Source organism: Melitaea cinxia, chromosome 5 (assembly GCF_905220565.1).
Source record: "Melitaea cinxia chromosome 5, ilMelCinx1.1, whole genome shotgun sequence".
Lineage (NCBI taxonomy): Eukaryota > Metazoa > Arthropoda > Insecta > Lepidoptera > Nymphalidae > Melitaea > Melitaea cinxia.
This window is the reverse complement of record NC_059398.1, coordinates 11,361,527-11,382,548: the sequence shown is the minus strand read 5'-3', so window position 1 is coordinate 11,382,548 and position 21,022 is coordinate 11,361,527. Positions and strand designations below refer to the sequence as shown.

At 34.1% G+C, this 21,022-nt stretch overlaps 2 protein-coding genes across 7 annotated transcripts; one reads left to right on the top strand and one right to left on the bottom strand.

Moving 5' to 3' along the window:
• Positions 1-6,179: 6,179 nt before the first annotated feature.
• Positions 6,180-15,226, bottom strand: LOC123653598 (rRNA methyltransferase 3, mitochondrial). Of its 6 annotated transcripts, none has more exons than XM_045589593.1 (7): positions 15,150-15,226; positions 14,856-14,976; positions 8,631-8,945; positions 8,180-8,427; positions 7,620-7,775; positions 7,022-7,310; positions 6,180-6,385 (listed from the first exon to the last, which is right to left on the bottom strand). In XM_045589593.1, exons 3-7 carry the CDS (start codon positions 8,927-8,929, stop codon positions 6,217-6,219), a joined length of 1,161 nt encoding a protein of 386 aa, XP_045445549.1. In that variant the 5' UTR covers positions 8,930-8,945; positions 14,856-14,976; positions 15,150-15,226; the 3' UTR covers positions 6,180-6,216. The 6 variants fall into 6 exon arrangements, with proteins under 6 accessions (XP_045445549.1, XP_045445547.1, XP_045445548.1 ...); XM_045589591.1 differs by lacking the exon at positions 14,856-14,976 and adding an exon at positions 14,179-14,208; XM_045589592.1 differs by lacking the exon at positions 14,856-14,976 and having other exon boundaries at positions 15,150-15,221.
• LOC123653597 (protein kintoun) lies at positions 14,926-19,316 on the top strand. Its single transcript, XM_045589588.1, has 3 exons — positions 14,926-17,036; positions 17,273-17,393; positions 18,005-19,316. Exons 1-3 carry the CDS (start codon positions 15,043-15,045, stop codon positions 18,413-18,415), a joined length of 2,526 nt encoding a protein of 841 aa, XP_045445544.1. The 5' UTR covers positions 14,926-15,042; the 3' UTR covers positions 18,416-19,316.
• Positions 19,317-21,022: the final 1,706 nt, after the last annotated feature.

Below are 21,022 nucleotides of genomic sequence, written 5' to 3'. Positions count from 1 at the left end.
ATTTAATCGAAAGCTGGTGTTTGTCATGTGGTCACATATAAATTTTATTGAGATCTGATAACTACTTTTTGAGTAATCTTTGATAACGCGTAGTTACTTGACTATGTTTTCGTCGATCTACGTTGTATTACTCGTCGATGTAAGTGAAGTCGGTTTTTTTTTCGTTTGCGAGCAAACACAATTATCCAACAAGACATTTCTAAAGACATTTTAGTTTATGTTTATACTTTAAAACAATTTGTATCATAACGTTTTAGTCGCAACTACGTCTCTACATAAGCTTTACAATACGTATTCTTACGTTTCATCGTTTCGATCTAAGGTTCATCCAAATTCAAAATATTTATTAGAGATTAAAGCTGATTTTTACGACTTCTGTAGTTTCTTGATAAAAAAGGTATATTCAATAAAATAAAAAAATAAATGTTGAACAAATTATGATATACAAATATTAAAATATCAATTTATTGAAAAGCAATTTTAGCTATAGCGATTCTTACCTGTCAATAACAGCAGAACTAGACGCCGCATGTTGGTATCGTTCTCAAGTCTGTGAGTATGCTTTTAGTACAAAAATTACGAAGGAGGCATAGCCATCGTCTCGTCAGTTAATCTTGGTCAGGTTAGTGTTTACGCGACTCAGCTGACGTCCTCGTATTACGCTCGCTAATCAACCACACACTTGCACACTGCGGGACCCGTACGCTGCAGTGTCAACGGCCACAAGCTTACGAGAAAAACTAGTCACTTGGCGAAAGCTGTCCTCCCTTGAAACAAACGCGACGCGCAAGCACGTACCGTTTTATAAAAATAATTTATTCATTCATGATTCAAGTTATCGACTCCGAAAGCTAACTGACAGATCCTCTCTGTGATGAAAACATTACACATGGCTCGAGCGGCTACGAAAGCTTCGGTCGCACGCGATCACAGCGCACGGCGGCTGACTCGCGAGTTGCGTGAGTGGGCCGGCGGCGGGGACAGGGGGCCGGGGACCACGCCTGCGCGCCTCGCTCGCACCGCGCCACCTACAGTATTGACCGACGACGCCTCCTTTCCACATCGAACATCCTTAACTAGGTACTAAGAATTCTCCTTTGAAGATTCTTTTACTTTCTTGCTCCGATCTAGATATGACACGTGTAAAATTTGCGCGACAAATAGAAAATATAGATGTTTGATATCTCTTCACTACACTCCTATGTAATGAAAAGTAACTATGTAAATTGGGAAATTAATTAATTGATTAAAATAAATATTTAATTAAATGTAGGTATGTAGGACACATCGGGTAGGATGCATCGGTCACCAACCCGCCTGCCCAGCGTGGTGACTACGGGCAAAACACATGAGTTCACGTTATTTTTGGCGTAAACTTGTGGAGGCCTATGTCCAGCAGTGGACTGTATAGGCTGTAATGATGATGTAGGACACATTAATATACTTATCACCACAATAAAATGTCTTACATTACATAATATTATACATATAGCGAGATATATATAATATTATACACATATAGCGAGACCTACTTATTGTAACGTTTAATTTAAATTGACTGAAAGAAAGTTCATCAATTTATACATATATGTATCTCTTATGTAAGTATGTACGATCGTAAGTTAGTAACAATATTTGCTTGAGACTTGATCGGGTCTACTTGGGCCTTTATGTGGAATGCGTATTTTATGACGTCATCGGATGCTCATTTCATGCCAGCTTCAAAAGCAAATAATCACAAGTCAAATTTATATAGGATTTACAGGAAAATTACAACATTTAATAAACATAAAATGCTTAATTTTTTAAAAGAACTGTGGAGTCATTTCTAAGGCAAAACTCGAATTGTGAATTTCGAACTCTACAATTTCAAGTACAGCCTACGTAAAATATTATTTGAAAATTATATAAATACTAGCCGACCTGGCGAACTTCGTACCGCCTTATTTTTTTTTACTTGAGTATATATCGAAATAAAATATAGCCTATCTTTCAAGTTAGAGCAAACTGCATACGGTGTGCAAATTTGATTAAAGTCGGCTTATTAGTTTAGGAGTCCATTGAGGACAAACATTGTGACACGAGATTTATATATATTAAGATATTATAGGTACGTAGAAAAAAGCGTAAAATAGTGAAAGTAATAAAATTTGATAAAAAAATGTACACAGCTCCATCAAGATAAGTTGTTACAATATTTTCAAAATACCTTCCTTGAGTGAAAAGTGAGATTCGCAATGACCCAAACACTGCTAATACTGGTGCGCTTTGATCAATATAGATGGCGTACTATTAAGAAAAGTAATACTTAACTATTTATTATTATTTACAACGAAAACTTAGCTACGGGGCATATCTATAGCTACACTTTATCTCTATAAATATAAATAGGTAGTCTGCTTCTAAAACCAATGTAGTTTATTTATTTCATCACTTCAGGCTATCGCAGTACACTGCTGAACATAGGCCTCCACAAGTTCGCGCCAAACATAGCGTGAACTCATGTGTGTTGCCCATTGTCACCACGCTGTGTAGGCGGATTGATGACCGCAGGCTGGCTTTGTCACACCGAAGACGCTGCTGCCCGTTTTCGGCCTGTGTATTTCAAAGCCAGCAGTTGGATGGTTATCCCGCCATCGGTTGGCTTTTTAAGTTCCAAGGTGGTAGTGGAACTGTATTATCCCTTAGTCGCCTCTTCCGACACTCACTGAAATAATTATTAATATTATTTACTGCCGTAGCCACACAGCTATTTTCTTTACTTATTATAACTTTATTGAACACAAAAATGTACAATCTAGAAACATTAGGTACAAACGATTACGAGATAATACATCATTCATCATCATCATTACAGCCTATACAGTCCACTGCTGGACATAGGCCTCCATAAGTTTACGCCAAAAATAACGTGAACTCATGTGTTTTGCCCATAGTCACCACGCTGGGCAGGCGGATTGGTGACCGCAGTACTGGCTTTGTCGCACCGAAGACGCTGCTACCCGTCTTCGGCCTGTGTATTTCAAAGCCAGCAGTTCGATGGTTATCCCGCCACCGGTCGGCTTTTTAAGTTCCAAGATGGTAACGGAACTGTGTTATCCCTTAGTCGCCTCTTACGACACCCACGGGAAGAGAGGGGGGTGGCTAAATTCTTTAGTACCGTAGCCACACAGTACTAGATAGAGATAATACATAATAAGTATATATAAATTTGGACTAAAACAAACAAATATGTATGCAAAGGCGTCCTTATCGGGTAAAGCGATTTCTTGCATGCAACCTTTAATGAAAGTAGTTTAAGAAAAATGTGCCAGGAAGAGTGTGCAAATAACAATGCAAGTTTATTATACAGAGTGAAGTCAACTTAAAATACTAAACATAGTTATACATAGTCTTGTCCTAACTATTGTTACAAAGAACTAAAAAATCTATTACACGTACCATTTATTACTATTACAGTATATTAGTTTAATACGTTAATACAAAACCATTAAAAATATATAAAGCTTATTCGAAGTGGTCTTCGTTGGCTGCAATACAGTCCTTTAAACGTTGAGGCCAGCTGTGCGTAGAAGCACGCACTCTTTCCACGGGAAAATTCTCCACTGACAATGGTATGAATTGTTTTAGGGACTCCAAATATTCATGGCAAAATGCCATGCAAATGCCAAAGCAAACATACTCTCTAAAACTAACCATAAATCATAAACCAGCGGATTAAAATCGGTACTAGATGACGCCAGTCTTCAGCTCTGACGAAGTCCGAAACGTTGGTTGCTAACCAAGACTAGGTTGGGTTGGGATCAAGCTTTATGATCCGGCGCCGAGCCTTGCTGAAAGGACCATTCTTGGTTATTGAACATGACGTTGTTAAGGGGCTTAGCTACCTTCTCAAGAATGGTATCTTGATACAGTTTGTCCCGATGTTTTGATACCTTTTTCACAAAAAATGGCTAAGTCACTGCTTTATAGCTAACACCCCACCAAACCATCACTAAAGTCGGATAACGTCCACGTTGTACTCTCTTGACTAATTGGGAAGCTGCCTTAGAGCTTTGAGCATAAATACGGTAATTTTGTTTGTTAAAATATTGCTTAATTGTAAAAATTCTCTCATCCGTAAATAAATATTTTCTGTGACCTCCTTTAAATTATCAGTTAAGAAATTACCAGTACGTCTCTTACAAGCTGCATGTCCTAAGTTATCTTATAAAAATACGCGACATTGTTCTAGGTATTATCTTCATCTCCCGAAATAAAAACATATAAATAGAAACAATATACCAATAGATCATATATTTAAGATAATGTAAGAAGATTATTATAGACTCAGCGTGACGGATATTAGTAGGCAGGGAATACCAGTTTGATCACTTTAGTAGTGAGGGAATTATACGAACTTGAGCGACAAAGAGGCAACCTTGCTGAAAGTTCCAAATAAAAAACGATGATTGCATTTGAAGTTATTGTAAACTATTGTGTGTTTGAAACAGGGATTCCAAAGTTTTCATACAATTTTCATACGATTATTATTATCTGTTTTTATATGGGCTATATGTGGGCTATCTGGATCCAGATAGATCTATCCAGATAACTTAAACCTAATTTTTGGATAGCAGATATGAGTTGCCAACAATAGGGACTTGAGTTTTATTTGGATTAATCAGTAGACCGTATGAATAACACCACGTAACGATTTTAGTTATTTTCAATATTTAAAGTAGCGAAAGCATTAGTATCCATATGCTGGAAGGACTCCTGGGGTGAGTAATGTGACTGGAGCTCCTGGGGGAATTGGGGGTAAGTCGGCAACAAGTTTGCTATGCTTCTGGTGTCAGGTGTGCGTCTATAAGCTACAGTGATCGTTTATTATTAGGTGACTCATACTGAAATGTCAAATCAAACTAAACAAAAAACAACTATCGGCTGTTAATTGGATTATCAAAAAAGCAGTGCTGCCAACTCACACTGAACCTATAAAAAAACACTCATTTCCCAAATATAAGTATCGATCGCCGCGTTGGCACAACGGTCACAGCACTGGTTTGTGGCTGTTGCGCTGGCGGTTGCGGGTTCAATCCCCGCACATGACAAACGTTTGTATTGGTCATACAGATGTTGGCCGTGGTCTAGGTGTTTGTGCAGTCCTTGTGGTTCTCCCCACCTTCATTAATTTGAAGTTATGTACTGTACAGGTACCTATTAAGACTATTCATCCTATCTTAGTAACTAGCTGCTGCCCGCGACGTCGTCTGCGTGAACGCTAAACAGCACCAAAAATACCTACGATTATACATTTTAAAATAACATTCATTTACCCGTTTCTTCTTTACATTTCATATCTACAGAAAAATCTGACAGATGGCGCTGCTTTAAAATTCTCTTGTCTACTTATATTCGTTTAATAATGTTTATCGGCTTAGTTACTTATATTGCGTGATTTTTATAGTGTGAAGTTAACTTATAACATGGTTATTATCATAATAACAACAACATTCAAATATGCGTCGTTAGAATACACGTTGTTACAGAATGCGTTGAAGAAGTAAAGGTTCACTGCTCGTTCCCCCTTAGGTGATAGCGTGATAATTTGTAGCCTATATGTTGACCCGACTTCTTAATAACATACGTGCCAAATTTGAAGTAAATCCATGCAGTACTTTTTGAGTTTATCCCGGACATACATACAGACGGACAAAAATTCTAAAAACTATATTTTTGGCTTCGGTATCGATTGTAGATCATACCCCAAGTATTCTTTTAAAAAAAATAATCAATGTACAATTTTGACTTTCCTACCATTTTATTATATGTATAGATCTTTGTGTTTTTGTCTTAGGCAAGTTAACTTTTCTTTCAGACAAACTAGTGCGGGAATTGGAACTAAACTTGTACTCCTACTATAACTCCAAATAAAGCAGTTTAAATACTCTGATATTGGCAAATCCGCAAGGGACCCATTTCAAGAATAATAATAAAAAAGTAATGTGATTACAAATGTACCTATGATATGATTAAATAGGTCTATAATCTTTAGGTATTCGATTCTATAGATAATTGTTTATACTTTTTAACTTTGTGTATATGTTAAGACAAATCGTGTCAATAAAATAACAATATAACAAGTAGATTTTCAGAAAGTAAAATAAAACAACACATGTATTTGGATTATGATATTAATTTAAGCTACTTTTTAATAACTAATAAAATATACATCTAAGATATAACATTTTTTTTATTATTTAATTTAAGTTTTGCCCACGCTTGAATGAACTGTTTCTTTACTTCGAAAGCTATAACGGCTGCGGCCATTCCTGTATTTAAGCTGTCAACACCTTTGTGCAAAGGTATATTTAGACGAAGACCATTTTTATTTGCTGCTAACCTGAAATACAAATACAATAATACATAGTTATAGCTACAATATTGTCTTCATTAGATATAACAAACACTAAACATAATCATTTTCTTTTAAAAATTAGGTATTATAGGTTTGAATCAGATCAATATTAATTTGTGCAATGGAATATCATACAATTACAAAGGTATATGAAGATTCCTAACACTTTTCAGAAATGTTTTTAATTTTAAGATAAACCTTATATTTTTTGTTATAAATACTTAATCTAATATATAAAATTCTCATACTGCGGTGTTTGTACTGATTCTCATGAAATTTTGTGCGCATATTGGGTAGGTCTGAGAATCGAACAACGTCTGTTTTTCATCCCCCTAAATGTTAAGGGTAGTCCACCCCTAAATTTTTTTTTATTCTTAGAAAAATTATTTATGTTGTTGTTGTTGTTGTTCACGGGCTCTTTTCCGCAACTCGACGTCTTGGTGCGCCTTTTTTGCGTGAAAAAATTATTTATTCATTATTTTATTATGATTTGGCATTGAAAAATACATACAACCCTAAATTTTCACCCTTCTACCACCAACCCCTATTTTTAAATAGCGTTTAGCGGCACGACAACGTTTGCCGAGTCAGCTAGAATTTATATATAGAAAACAATATTACCTGTAACTGTTTTCACTTATTCCTTCAGTTTCTCCTCCTATTATAAGTGTGACATGCTTCAGATTAGCAAAATCTACTCCATAATATGGTACTACTGGTATACTATCTAGTACATTCTGATTTTCGTGGATGTCTAATACATTTATATTATTATCTGCAATGAATATTGATGTATCTGCTTCTAATAATTTAGGCAATTCCTCCCAATCCACTGAATGGTGTATCGGTTGCCTGAAATGAGCCCCAGATGCACTTCTTATCACTTTTGGATCCCACAGGTCAACACAACCTAAAATAAAAACAAAAATAAATAAAGTATCACTGATTTGGTACAAAATCAGTTTATAGATATCAGTTGCATTCTTTGGAGATTTTTTCCTTTTGAGAGCTTCCACTGCGTGCGTTGAGTAAACAGTTATAGTTTCACAAGTTCTACGTGAACAAAGTCGTGGGTTACACTTAGTGTTACCCCAAAGTAACTATTCCACGCGCATAAAGTTGCAGACAGTAGATTTAAAAATAATGACTCCATTTAATAGAATGCACATAAATGGTTAATTATTTAATTAACTGAAATACATAAAAAATTATGCAGTACCTTTTGTTAGCAAGACCTTTTCACTTCCTACCCCCACTGCAGCTCGCAGTATGGCACCTAAGTTACCGGGTGTTCGAATGTTGTCACAAATGAGCTGCAATGGTATGGGTTTTGCATATCTCTTAATACTGTCAGCATTAGGAATTTCAAATACACCTGAAACATTTCAAAACAACTAAGTAATTATCATCATCATCATCATTTCAGCCTAATACAGTCCACTGCTAGACATTAGGCCTCCACAATTTCGTGTCAAAAGACGGTGTGAACTCGCGTATTTTTCCCAGTCTCCATGCTGGGCAGGCATAAGTAATTATAAAAACTATAAATATATTGATAAAAGTTAAATCTGTTTGTATTTGTTATTGATTCTAACTTGCCTGAATATACCTACTTTTTATTTTATTTTTTTATACAAACCTTGCATTGACAATAAACAACACAAAAAAAGAAATTCCCAATTTAATGAAATCATTCAGAAGTTACAGGAAAACATATATTTCTATTATACATTTTATATTACATAGATCTGGATTTAATTACTCATATACATGTCATACCAAATATTCCAGGTGATGTTTCCACATCGGACCATATAGAAATATCATTATATGGTATTTTATAAAATTGGACACCAGTTTTTGGTAGAAAGGGTCTTAAGTTGTTTAAATCTTCTGTGCGGCTGAATATTACATATTTCAAAACACAATTTGCTTCCAAACCATCAACAATCAATCTCCAGCCTTCGACTAACATTTGTCCTGCTCTTAATCTTTCCTTCTTTGACTTTAATTTAACAAGTAGGTTGCTGAAATATATATATAAATAAAAAAATTAATTAACTCTAGTTTTCTTGTATTTTTAGTTACAATATCTTACAGGAATCTGGAGGGCAATAAAGAAGTAGTATGATAATTACAATAATATATTGTATATTTAATATTTAAGTTCATAAAAAATATACTTTTATTGCTGTAGAACAGAATGAGATGGACAGTAAGATAAACTAACCTTATTCTTCCATCATTTCCCTTCAATTTTTCATAAATAACGTCACCATTGTCATCGAATACTTTTTTTTGGCTCAAATAAAACTTTTTCTTTTTGAGTTCCATTTCTTTTTTTGCTTTGATTTCCTTAAACTTTTCTTGACTTGTTACCGGCGCAGGCGGTTTTTTCTCTTTTGATTCATAATTCTCATTTGATTTTTTAAAACCCTCAGCGCCAATATCAATTACATGTTCTTCTTTCAAATTCACGTTAGAATTAGGTTCGAATGGTAACAAAACTTTAGCTGGTCTTCTATGCATCCATCTTCCGTATAACCTAACAGAAGGCAACTTTGGTATTTGTTGCAGAAAAAAATTAGAAAGGCTGTAAATATTTCGACTCATTATTATTGTTTAGTTTTATTTGTATTAATAATATTTACAACACTTGTTACTTTACTACCATTCACATATATTCAATTCAATCCAATTCTTTGGTCAATTGACATATGGTAGGGAAGGGCACCAAATATCGATATATCGAAATATCGATATTTTTTCAAAAAAATATCGATAAATATCGGCAATATTTTTAATTTGAAAATATCGATAATCGATATTTATTTTTTGAATATTGAAGTCGATATTTTTTTTTAATTATATTATATTTTAAATGAATTATGTATTCTACTTTTATTTCAACATATGGTCCGTTTTATCTGTAAATGAATAACTGTAACAGAGCGCGCGAGAGTTTGCGAGTTTTGGTATTAGTGCTGTCTATATCCCTTTGTAGTTTGTGAACGCAACCAAAAAACATGTCTATGGGTAGTTTCTTTAAGGGGCCTACTCAAAGCACTGCCTGCAGGGCCCTGCTTGCAGTGCCACTGCCGATCGTATTGTATGTATGCATGCAGGGCCGATATTTTAATTGTTCACCCTGTCGCAGGGCCGCAGTGTCGTTCTGCCAGCCCGACACACGATCTCCCCACTCCGTAAACTGCAATCAGGGACATGTGTAGCTCGGTCGGGCCGATTTAGACCACCATTTTGTTTACGTCGGTACATTGCGACGTTTGTCTACTCTATTTGACCTGGGGTTTGTCTTGTCAGTGGTTGTCATTTAGCAATTAATCAGTTAGTTGGTGGTTAGTTGGTTTGGTTTTATTATATTATTTGTTTGGCTCTGTTTTCTTCAAGAAAAATGAGCCAGCGAGAAAAAGACGTGTGGAGGGACGTAATCTAATTGTATAGGGATTTGCCATGTCTTTGGAAAACTAACCACGATCATTATCATAACAAAGATATGCGGTCGCAGGCTATGTGGCTTTTACATGAAAAATATAATTTTTTTTTACACCAGTGCTTCCTTTTTTTTCTTTTGAACGCTACAAGTACTCAATACAGTCAAACCCAATGCTATTTTTTGGTGTTTGAATAATGTAGGAGCCATTTATAAAAACTGACGAATTTAGGCAAGGACAAAGAGAACACAAGTGAACACGACAACGTATGCCGCGTAAATGATTTGCAGTGCTTTGTGGAGCAACATCCTCTGCGGCAGTAACTGCAAGCAGGCCCTGCAGGCAGTGCTTTGAGTAGGCCCCTTTAGACTTAATTTAAGTGAGATCAAATACCAAAGTGTGAATCTAATGCTAATCTATGGTGTAACGTGTGCGTACATGTTCATTAAGCTGGACCAATTTTGACGGGACTTTCACTAGCAGATAGCTGGTGTAATAAGGTGTAACTTAGGCTATTTTTATTTTAAATATTTTTATAACTGCGAACTGAACAATAACTTTTTTGTTAAATTCCACGCGGGCGAAGTCGCGGGCACAGCAGCTAGTAATAATATGTAATTCATATATACAATAATATATATATTCTTCATTGTTATCATAATACTTAAGTCTTCATTGTAATAATATGTAATAAAATTAATATACTTGCCAAATATGTATTAATTTTCAATTTGTAGTAAAAATATCGATATATCGAAATATCGATATTTTTTAATCAGTATATATATCGATACTTTTAAAAAATATCGATACGATATATATCGATATATTTTTTTCATTTGCCCATCCCTAACATATGGATATATGTTAGCGTTGGGCGTTATTTAACGTAATCGGTTTCAGTAACTAGTTACGAAGCTAATAACCATGTACGTAGTTTCGCCGATACGAATGTAACGATTATTTTACGTACTTTGTACGTAGTTTTTTTGCGTACACAGTTTTATCAAAAACTTAACACAACGACCGGCGCATAAGCGTTCTACCTAATAACGTTTGGGGTTGAGTGAGAAACAAGGTATTGAGTTCCTCGTCCCCCATTGAAAAGGGAGGATCCTCCGACCAGACGGGTGTTGTGTCTGGCGGGCTAACACCCCGACGGTTGTTGTCGGGATCTTGTATATATACTTAATCACTTGAACTCTGATAGCGCGATGACCGGAGGTCGATAGCAGGTTAAGTCGTCCATTCATCTTGTGATGCTTGCCGGGCCAGTGGAAAGTTCCAGTGAGTCGGAACCAGATGCCGCATAGTTCACGGTGAGTCGGAACTGTCTGCGGTGATGCTGCATATGCTCCAGTGAGTCGGAGTGGTGCAGTACTGCGTAGTGGCTGCTGCTGCGTCGACCAGGAGAGAAGTGCGTGTCTGCTTGCTGACCGGCCGAAGTACAGTGTTCTGTGCCAAAGTCGCTGAGAAGGCTGTAGGCGATGACCAGGAATGCGCGTCCGCTGCATGCTGGTGGTCAGGATACCCGTAGTAGCCGTAGATGCTGGCTGGCTGAAGCCGTAGATACTGGATGCTACTATGTCGCCACAAACGTAACAGGTTACTAATATTCTCTCGGTGGAGAGTACTATATTCTTTGCTAATATTAATCATTACAATACGCAGATACGCTTACGCGTAGGTTAAAAAGAGATGGCTATAAGTACTATAGATGCATCTTTGTTTTCGAATATGTTCATGGGATTTTGTACGCAATTGACTATGAGCTTAAGTTTATTTTAATACGCACAGTTTTTTTAAAGAAATTTTAATTTCGGTCGTGTTTCTTTTTAACCGACTTCCAAAAAAGGAGGAGGTTCTCAATTCGACTGTATTTTTTTTTATGTATGTTACATCAGAACTTTTGACCAGGTAGACCGATTTCGATAAATTTTGTTTTAATCGAAAGGTGATGTGTGCCAATTGGTCCCATTTAAATTTATTTGAGATCTAACAACTACTTTTCGAGTTATATCTAATAATGCGTTTTTACTTGACGCTTTTTTCGTCGACCTACGTTGTATTATACCGCATAACTTTCTACTGGATGCACCGATTTTGATAATTCTTTTTTTGTTGGAAAGGGGATAACCCTAGTTTGGTACCATGATAAGGAAACCAGGATCTGATGATAGGATCCTAGAGAAATCGAGGGAAACTCTTGAAAATCCGCAATAACTTTTTACTGGGTGTACCGATTTTGATAATTTTTAATTTAATCGAAAGCTGATGTGTGTCGTGTGGTCACATATTTTATTGAGATCTGATAACTACTTTTTGAGTAATCCTTGATAACGCGTAGTTACTTGACTATTTTTTCGTCGATCTACGTTGTATTACTCGTCGATGTAATTCAAGTCAGTTTTTTTTTTCGTTTGCGAGCAAACACAATTATTAAATATTCGTTTATTTTCTTTTTGACAGTTCAAGGAAATTTGAAATTAGTAACTCCGTCATACATTACGAATTCGATTTAAAATAATAGTTGATATTATTTATGGAGAATTTTCAATCGACTTCATTTAATATTTTTAGTTTAAAAATATTAATTCGATAATAAATAATAATTATTAGTTTATTACAAATATAACAAAACATTATTACAATTACGATTAAAATTCGTTTTGTTAGTTTATTTAATAATTTTACTTGTTTCATTTGTATACCTGATTACGTACCTAGTTTGTTAAATAAATAAGTAGTTAGGTATGTGATTTTCCAAATATATTTGCTCATAACTCTTGATATAAACTTAATTTAGATTTTATTAACCACACATTTTAAAGTTAAATTTCACTAACGCGTCATCATTATCATTACAGCCTATACAGTCCACTGCTGGACATAGGCCTCCACAAGTTTACGCCAAAAATAACGTGAACTCATGTGTGTTGCCCATAGTCAACACGCTGGGCAGGCGGGTTGGTGACCGCAGGGCTGGCTTTGTCGCACCGGAGACGCTGCTGCGCGTCTTCGACCTGTGTATTTCAAAGCCAGCAGTTGGATGGTTATCTCGCTACCGGTCGGCTTTTTAAGTTCCACGGTGGTAGTGGAATTGTGTTATACCTTAGTCGCCTCTTAGGACACCCACGGGAAGAGAGGGGGTGGCTATATTCTTTAGTACCGTAGCCACACAGTACACTAACGCGTGCATAGCTACTATTAGATTTTAGGTATAGTTATATGATTGATTTGTTATATTTCAAGAACTGTTTGATACTCTGTGGTTATTTGTTTTGCACAGGGCACTTCACTACTAATCACTACCCGTCAATCATGGAGCATAGAGAAATTCTCCATAGTTTATTTTGACACAAAATGTTTCGCCAAAGCCCATACCACGAAGTATGCCAGTACCATCATCATCATCATCCTCATTATCATTATCACTATCATTATCATTATCGTTATCGTTATCGTTATCATTATCGTTACCGTTATCATTATCATTATCATTATCACTATCACTATCACTATCACTATCACTATCACTATCACTATCACTATCACTATCACTATCACTATCATTATCATTATCATTATCATTATCATTTTCATTATCAATGTTATTTTTATAATAAAACTAAGTTGATAAAATATGCATGCCGATAAAACTTAAAAAGGAGTCCCGGCACGATAAAGGGACTTATAAAGTGTGATAGCCCTTTATCACCCCTCGAACAAGAAAGTTCCCGTTTTAACCTAAAGGGCGTGTTTTTAAAGATATAAGGGCTTTTCCAACCCTTCAACTTGGAAATTAAGTGTAGTGGCGCCATCTGTTGTCGAGTATTTGAACTTCATTCAGAACAACGATTATTTGGGTTGCATTTCGAAAGGCACTGCGAGCAATTGCAGCAGTACTGGCGCGAAATTTAAAATCCAATTTCAATAAAGTCTTAAATTACATTTGTTACTATAATAATTATATGTATTTATATAGCAGTAATTAACTTATATTATGGAGTTAAAGTGACATAATTTTAGTTATTCAAATTAGTTCTGTAAATATTTTAAAATTTTAGTTTTTAAATTTCGCGCCTTTACTACGTATGCTGCAGCTGCAGAACCTATTGTTACGGCAGACGATAATTTCGATAACATTCTAGAAGGTGTGAGAAAGAAAATATTCTCAAACTTTCTCGACTATCCTCTCTGAATATATAAGAGCCCAGTGTCGCCCGCCAGGGTTAGTTCGATTTGAACAGCGAAATGAGCGATTTCGAATCGAAAAGGACAGAAGTTGTTTAAAAAAAATAGGGATTGAAAATTTTTGTTAAATACCCGTGCGAAGCCGGGGCGGGAAGCTAGTACCTAGAATAATAAAACACCGATTATCAGAAGTCAGGCGTCAGCACTCAGCATCACAATTGAGTTTGGTCGCTGCAGATGAGAATTTAGAAATATAATTTTAGAGACATTTTAAATAATGTGTAATTTATTATTTATTCTTAAACTAAAACATTACAAATATAAAATATGAATTATATTTACTTATTCGATATAAAAAACATAATATATGGATAAACAAATAATCCATTCACAATTTTAGGATAATAAATTTCCTACAAATAAACCAAAAATTATTATATAATATTATGTATCATTTTCTGTTAGGAATGGTGTTATACGAGTAGGAGCAAAAGAGGACAAAGTTAAGGTATAGGTTCCAGCGTTTGGTAATGGTGATTTAAGGGCTAGTAATGGTTATTTTGAATTACTTATATATTTTAATTTCAAGTAATCAATATTTAATTTCTACGCTTTGATAGTTTGTAATGGAGCTGAGACAAAATAAATAATTTCTGTGATATTATTATAATGCTGCCATGTAAAAATTTCTTACTTAAGTACCTACTAAAAGTACCTAAAACTCCTAAAAGTGATTCACTGTACTTACTCTTTTATTTATTTAATATTTACTTATTTTTCTTATTAGAAAATATTTAGGCAGCACTGACCTGTTTGCAAATTGCAAGTTACTTTGACAACTGGAAAATAACCAATAATCGACCAATCAGATTCCAATACGACAACGTCTTATAAGAACTTTTCATTTTTCATTTCATCTGTGGTCGTCAGCTGAAAATTATCGTGTGTTTATGCGTATTAAATGTGTTTATTTTTATATCGCTACAACTAGACAAAATGGCAACAGGAGTAAAAACTCGTGATGAAGAATCAACCCTTACTAGGGCCGATCTAGAAGCATTACAAGATGCGATGAAAAATAAGAAATTTCGAGATCTTCTTACCGAGTACTGCGATGAAGTACGTGACCCGGCAAATCAAGCAATATACCAAAAGGAAATGACCCAACTAGAAAAGGAACGTGGTTACGACGTAACGTTTATCAATCCAAAGGGTGGTTATGTCATTAAAACAAGTGTGGCTGGTGACAGAAAAGCTTTTATCAATATTTGCAGCAATGATAACGTGGACAAACCGTCTTGCACTGTTCAAGAACAAAACGGGCAGAAAGGAGTGAACTGGCAACTTCCGTATACAATAATTCCACCTAGGGAAGATTACAATCAGAGAAGACAGCGCTGTATTATTTACGACGTAGTTTTTCATCCTGATACATTGCGCATGGCAGAGGTTAACAAACGGTTTCGCGAATTAGTAAATAAAACTGCCTTCGATGGACTTCAGAAAACCTATGATATTCATTTCGATAGTAACAACTGCCGTTTTCCAAAGTCATCCTATAAAGGTATGACCGTACCGGCTGTTATTAGAAAAGAAGATCCCAACTTTAAACCTCCAACAGATGAAGAGAGTCAAGAAATGTCAGCAGAGATCCTTGATAAGTTGTATCCTCAACATATATACCCAGAAAGTAAAGAACATCTACAAGAAAAAGTTTCTAAAGAAGAACAGCATAGAAAAAAAGCAAAAAATAGTAAAAACGAGTTCACCCATTCCTCTAATAAAGGTTATACAGTACCCAAATATATGATAAAGCAACAACAAAATGTAGATTTTCAAGATTATACATACCATAAGGATAGTAAGCAATATGCTGCTATTCCAAGTAGTTTGACAGTTGAAATTAATTTACCACTTCTGTCATCAACCAAAGACTGTGTACTAGACGTACGAGAAAAAAGCCTTACTCTGATCTCAGAAAAACCTGCAAAATATAAGCTTAACGTCAACCTTCCTTATCCAGTTAATGATGAGTGTGGAAATGCAACATTTGATAAGTCCAAACATTTATTAATTGTAACATTGCCAGTGATTAGAAAAAACTTAACCAGCAAACCTACTTTACTCAAGAGAGACAGTGGCGTAGAAAGTGAAGATAACTCTAATAGTGAAGAGGAGTCTTGTAAAAAAGAAAATCTCATTGAAGAAATTACATTATCTGATAACAAACCCAGTCCGACTCTAACCCAAGAAACACAAATGTCCGAAGTGAACGAAGACTTTTTACTACCTAATATTGGCTTTACATTTCCTCCCTATACTTATAATGCGTTAGATGATGTGATAGCATTTACTTTTCACATCAAAAACACAGAAACGGATTCTGTTAAAGTTAAAAATGTCGAAAACAAAATATATATTAAGTTTACTTCTATTGGTTCAGGTTTTGTACCTATACATTATGCTGCAGTCATTGTATTTGAAGAAGGTATTAATTTTGAGAGTGTTACCGGGGAAGCTTGGGACAATAATGTTATTTTGCAACTAGAAACAACAGGAAATGTTACTGAAAAGTTTAAGATAGGCTTAAATGAAAATGATTTAAAAACTGAATACTTTGATGTGTCTAAAATTAAGAAACCTTCAAAATTAGAAGAAGTCGAACATGTTGCAACTTATGAAGATGTTATAAGTCCTGTTGTTGAAGTTACTAATTTGGCTAGAGAAACTAACATTCTCGTTTCTTCTACTCCTCATAATGCTGATACTGAAGAAGAACATGAAAAAGATATTGTATGGATTGAGAGCAAAAGTTCAGAAGTTGGAGCTAAGAGTATACTCCGTAAACCTATGACAAGAAGTTATTCCGAGTCTAGCTTTGGTGATGTTGCATCATCTATGGACTACATCAGCTCTGATTGTATTCCTGAGGAGTCTAGTTTGAAAAAAACTGTTAGATTTAGTGATGTTATTGCAAAACAATTTTACAGGTAAGTTTTAGTTTTTAATATTTTATTTCACAATAAGGTAATATTATATTAATAATTTTGTTACTTGTAATTATTTGTTTAATTATTTATTTACTCTTTATTGTACACCACAATATGCAAATACAAAATAATAATAACACAGAATTAAAAAAATTAATAAAAAAAATAAATAAATAAATTTAATTGGAATTATAATATTCTTTATATAGTTCTATAGCTCAATTATTTCTTTTTAGATACAATTCTTCAATAGAAAGTCAAAAACGTAAGAATCAGCGTAAAAAGAGTAAAAAGCGCAATTTGGAAAGGCGTAGAAGCGAGAGTGAAGCTGAAGATGAAATTACAAATATGAATCAGGTAAATTTAATTTGCTTATACCTTATTCCTTACCAAAAAGCCTGTGTGAGCTGTCTAACTTTTTTTTTATATTAACGATTTCTTTATATAAATAATCTAATAATGAGTTCTAGTCTGTATATTCTATTATATTTAACTGTTGGACGCCATGGGGTTCACCAGTTGGGCCTCACTTATTTTATCCATGGGGCCAGCTTAAAAGTGCTTATTTACAAAATATTAATGATAAGTTTTTATTGCACTACCATACCCATTCTTAAAGAACTTACTTACTTTTCTTTACACTATCTGACATTTTTCAAAGTCATATTTTTTAAGTTGACTCTGGCTCACGCGCATGTGGCATCCCCCACGGCACCAATTAAACAATTGTGTGTTGAGTACATGGTGTCCTCCATGGCCCAAACAGAAAAACTAAAAATCAAGGCGGCGTTTAACATGTAAATAAATAAGAACAAAATAAATTTCATAATATACAAGTAGTATTATGAAAATGTTTAAAAACAATATTCAATTGTATAATAATTATTAGTATGTATAATATTATTAATTTATAATATTTTATTTTTTATGTCAAGACATGTTAATATCAATAATAATGTGGTTTGCAGTCATCCAAATCGAGGATTAAATCGGCACTTAAACAGAGACACGATAGTGGAGTTGCAGACACATCAGATGCTGAGGAATGTAAATACACCATGTCCGATTGTGATCTGCAGTACGATAGTAATGGAGATGAAAATGCTAACAATGAGGTCAATAATACCAAGAAAGACTCCAGTTTCAATACACTAGACAGAAATGGTAATACTAATGAAAACCATCAACCAATATGGAAGTCTAATTCTATAACATACAGTACAAAGAAGAAAAACAATATAAAAAACGAAAAAGATGCACCAGTTATTTGTGATACTATTAAACATAACACGAATCTTTATAATCCGGATAAATTAAATAAGGGAAAATACTTGGAGGTTAAATTTAAAAATGACCTTATATTTGATCTTGATATGTAAGATGTAATTCTTTGTTTCAAAGATGAAGTTTTTTTTTTTAAATATCGCTGCGATGTTTATATTTTTAATATTAGTAACCAGTGTTTTTTAGTTATAGTTTGGCCTTTAAAAGGCACATTTTTTCGTTTTCTTAAAACTTTCCAATTAATATTTTGTTCCTCCTTATTGTAAGATTGTGTTCATTTATAAGCTAGGTTTATGGCAATGGCCTATATTATTCTGCATGTTGGTCAATTATTTAAATATACTTAACCATGTTTATTTATTATTTAGAGACATTTTACCGCCATAACTATTTGGAATTAAATTTTTAAGGTTTCTTTTAATTGCTCATTTTAGACAATATAATTATATAGTTAAATACAGTGAAGGGTACAAATTAGATATAATCACATATGTTGCAAAGTCTGACACAAATTCTAATGAGTAATTGATTGCAAAAATGCACATTTTACACTTATGTAGAGTAAAACAACCAGCTAAATATCTTAAAAAACTTGAATTGTTTTAATATTTTATATACATTATACATATATTCTCAAAAGTTTACAAAAATGATACATGTTGTTATATATCACTGGTTTAAATATTTAAATAAAAGAATTAAAAATTCGGTTTTATGAAAACTTGAAATTTATATGAAAATTTTATTTATATTTTGCGTTATAAAATGAAATCGTGGTAAACACTTGAGTTAAATTCTCATTAGTGCCTTTTTACGAAGTCCACAATATAAAAGCAAAACAGCATAATAACTTAAGCTGTTGTCATGAACATATTGCATTTACTTAGTTATGAAAGGCATGATTAGGTCATGATTTTAGTTATTATGTATAAATCAAGATTTAGGATAAAATATTGTGGTGTTTCGAATGTTACTTTAATAGAAGTTGAAAAATAATTGCTATTTTATTTAATAATCCTTTTTACCCCGATGAGATGCAATGCTATCAGTATCTCAAGATTGAGTTTATGAGGCGTTTATTAATTTAAATTCAGATAATTTATATGACATTTAAGTTGTAAAATGTCGATTCGACAGCTAAATATTGTGGGTATTGGACGCTGCCCTCCACAATTTTAGAGAAGCCGAAATCAAGCCTATCGTTAAAATAATTTTTATTCAAGTTCCTGAAAATATATCATTCTTTTTGTACAATCTATATTAATATTACAAAGAGGTAAGGTTTTTAACTTTGTTTGTAGGGAGTAATCTTCGCAAATACTGATCCGATCATGAAAATTCTTTCACTACCAGAAAGCTACACTATTCATGAGTGATATAGGCTATATTTCATTGTTAATGAACAGAAATTTCAGTGAAAAAATAATATATATAAATCAAGTCGGAGAAATACAAGCGAGATGAAAACTATTATATATTTGCATCACAAAAATAATTAACGCCCAACGAAATGGGTACGGGTCGGCTAGTATTCGACAAAAATATACCTTAGAGATAAGCTTTGTGTACTTTAGTTTTTTACTAAACTCTTTATTTGGGACATAATTATACAAATAGAAAACTTGCTGGGGCTACCCCCTTTCTCCTTTAACACGTACCGTACCGTAGCGTATACCTACTAGACTGCAAAGAAAAAGGGTCGGTTAGAAAATCTTTAATATCATCAAAAGTACTATCTAACCCGACTTTACGAAATTAATAAAAACTAAATTACAGAATATTTTAATTTGCATAAATAAAAATAAAAATAAATAAAATTGGAGTGTTTGTTTGTAATATAAAATAACCACTTTTTACTAAATGCATATGGATGTATACACGGTACATATAACAAAATAACATTTTTGACAGTCTGTGTGTTCTGGCTAATATCTAAACGCTGGCCCGTTTTTTATGGGACTTTCACTGGCAGACAGCTGATTTAATAAGGAGTAACTTAGGCTACTTTTATTTTAGAAATTTATTTATATATATATATATATATATATATATATATATATATATCTGTGAACTGAACAATTACTTTTTTGTTAAGTTCCACGCGGACGAAGTCGCGGGCACAGCTAGTTACAGAATATTTTAATGTGCTTAAATGAAAATAAAAAAAATGAATTCAAGCTTTTCATTAGTAATAAATGTAAAAGAAATAAAATACGTAGTTTTTCCAGTATTTTCGTAAATGTAGATTAGTTACAGATGTATTGTTTTCACGCATTTTAATCAAAACCAAAAATAACTATTGAAATCGGCTTCTAAAGCACTTTCGAATCGTCATTTAATAAGTTAAAATTTCAAAATTATTGTTATTTTTTAAAAGTAAAGCTACCACCGCTACTATTGTGTGGTAGCGGCAGTAAAAAATTTAGCCACCCCCTCTCTTCCCGTGGGTGTCCTAAGAGGCGGCTAAGGCAAAACACAGTTCCACTACCACCTTGGAACTTATAAAGCCGACCGATGGCGGGATAACCATCCAATAGCTGGCTTTGAAGTAGACAGACCGAAGACGGGCAGCAGCGTCGTCGGTGCGACAAATCCAGCACTGCGGTCACCACCTCGCCTGCCCAGCGTGGTGACTAGGGCAATACACATGAGTTCACGTCATTTTAGGCGCGAACTTGTGGAGACCTATGTCCAGCATTGGA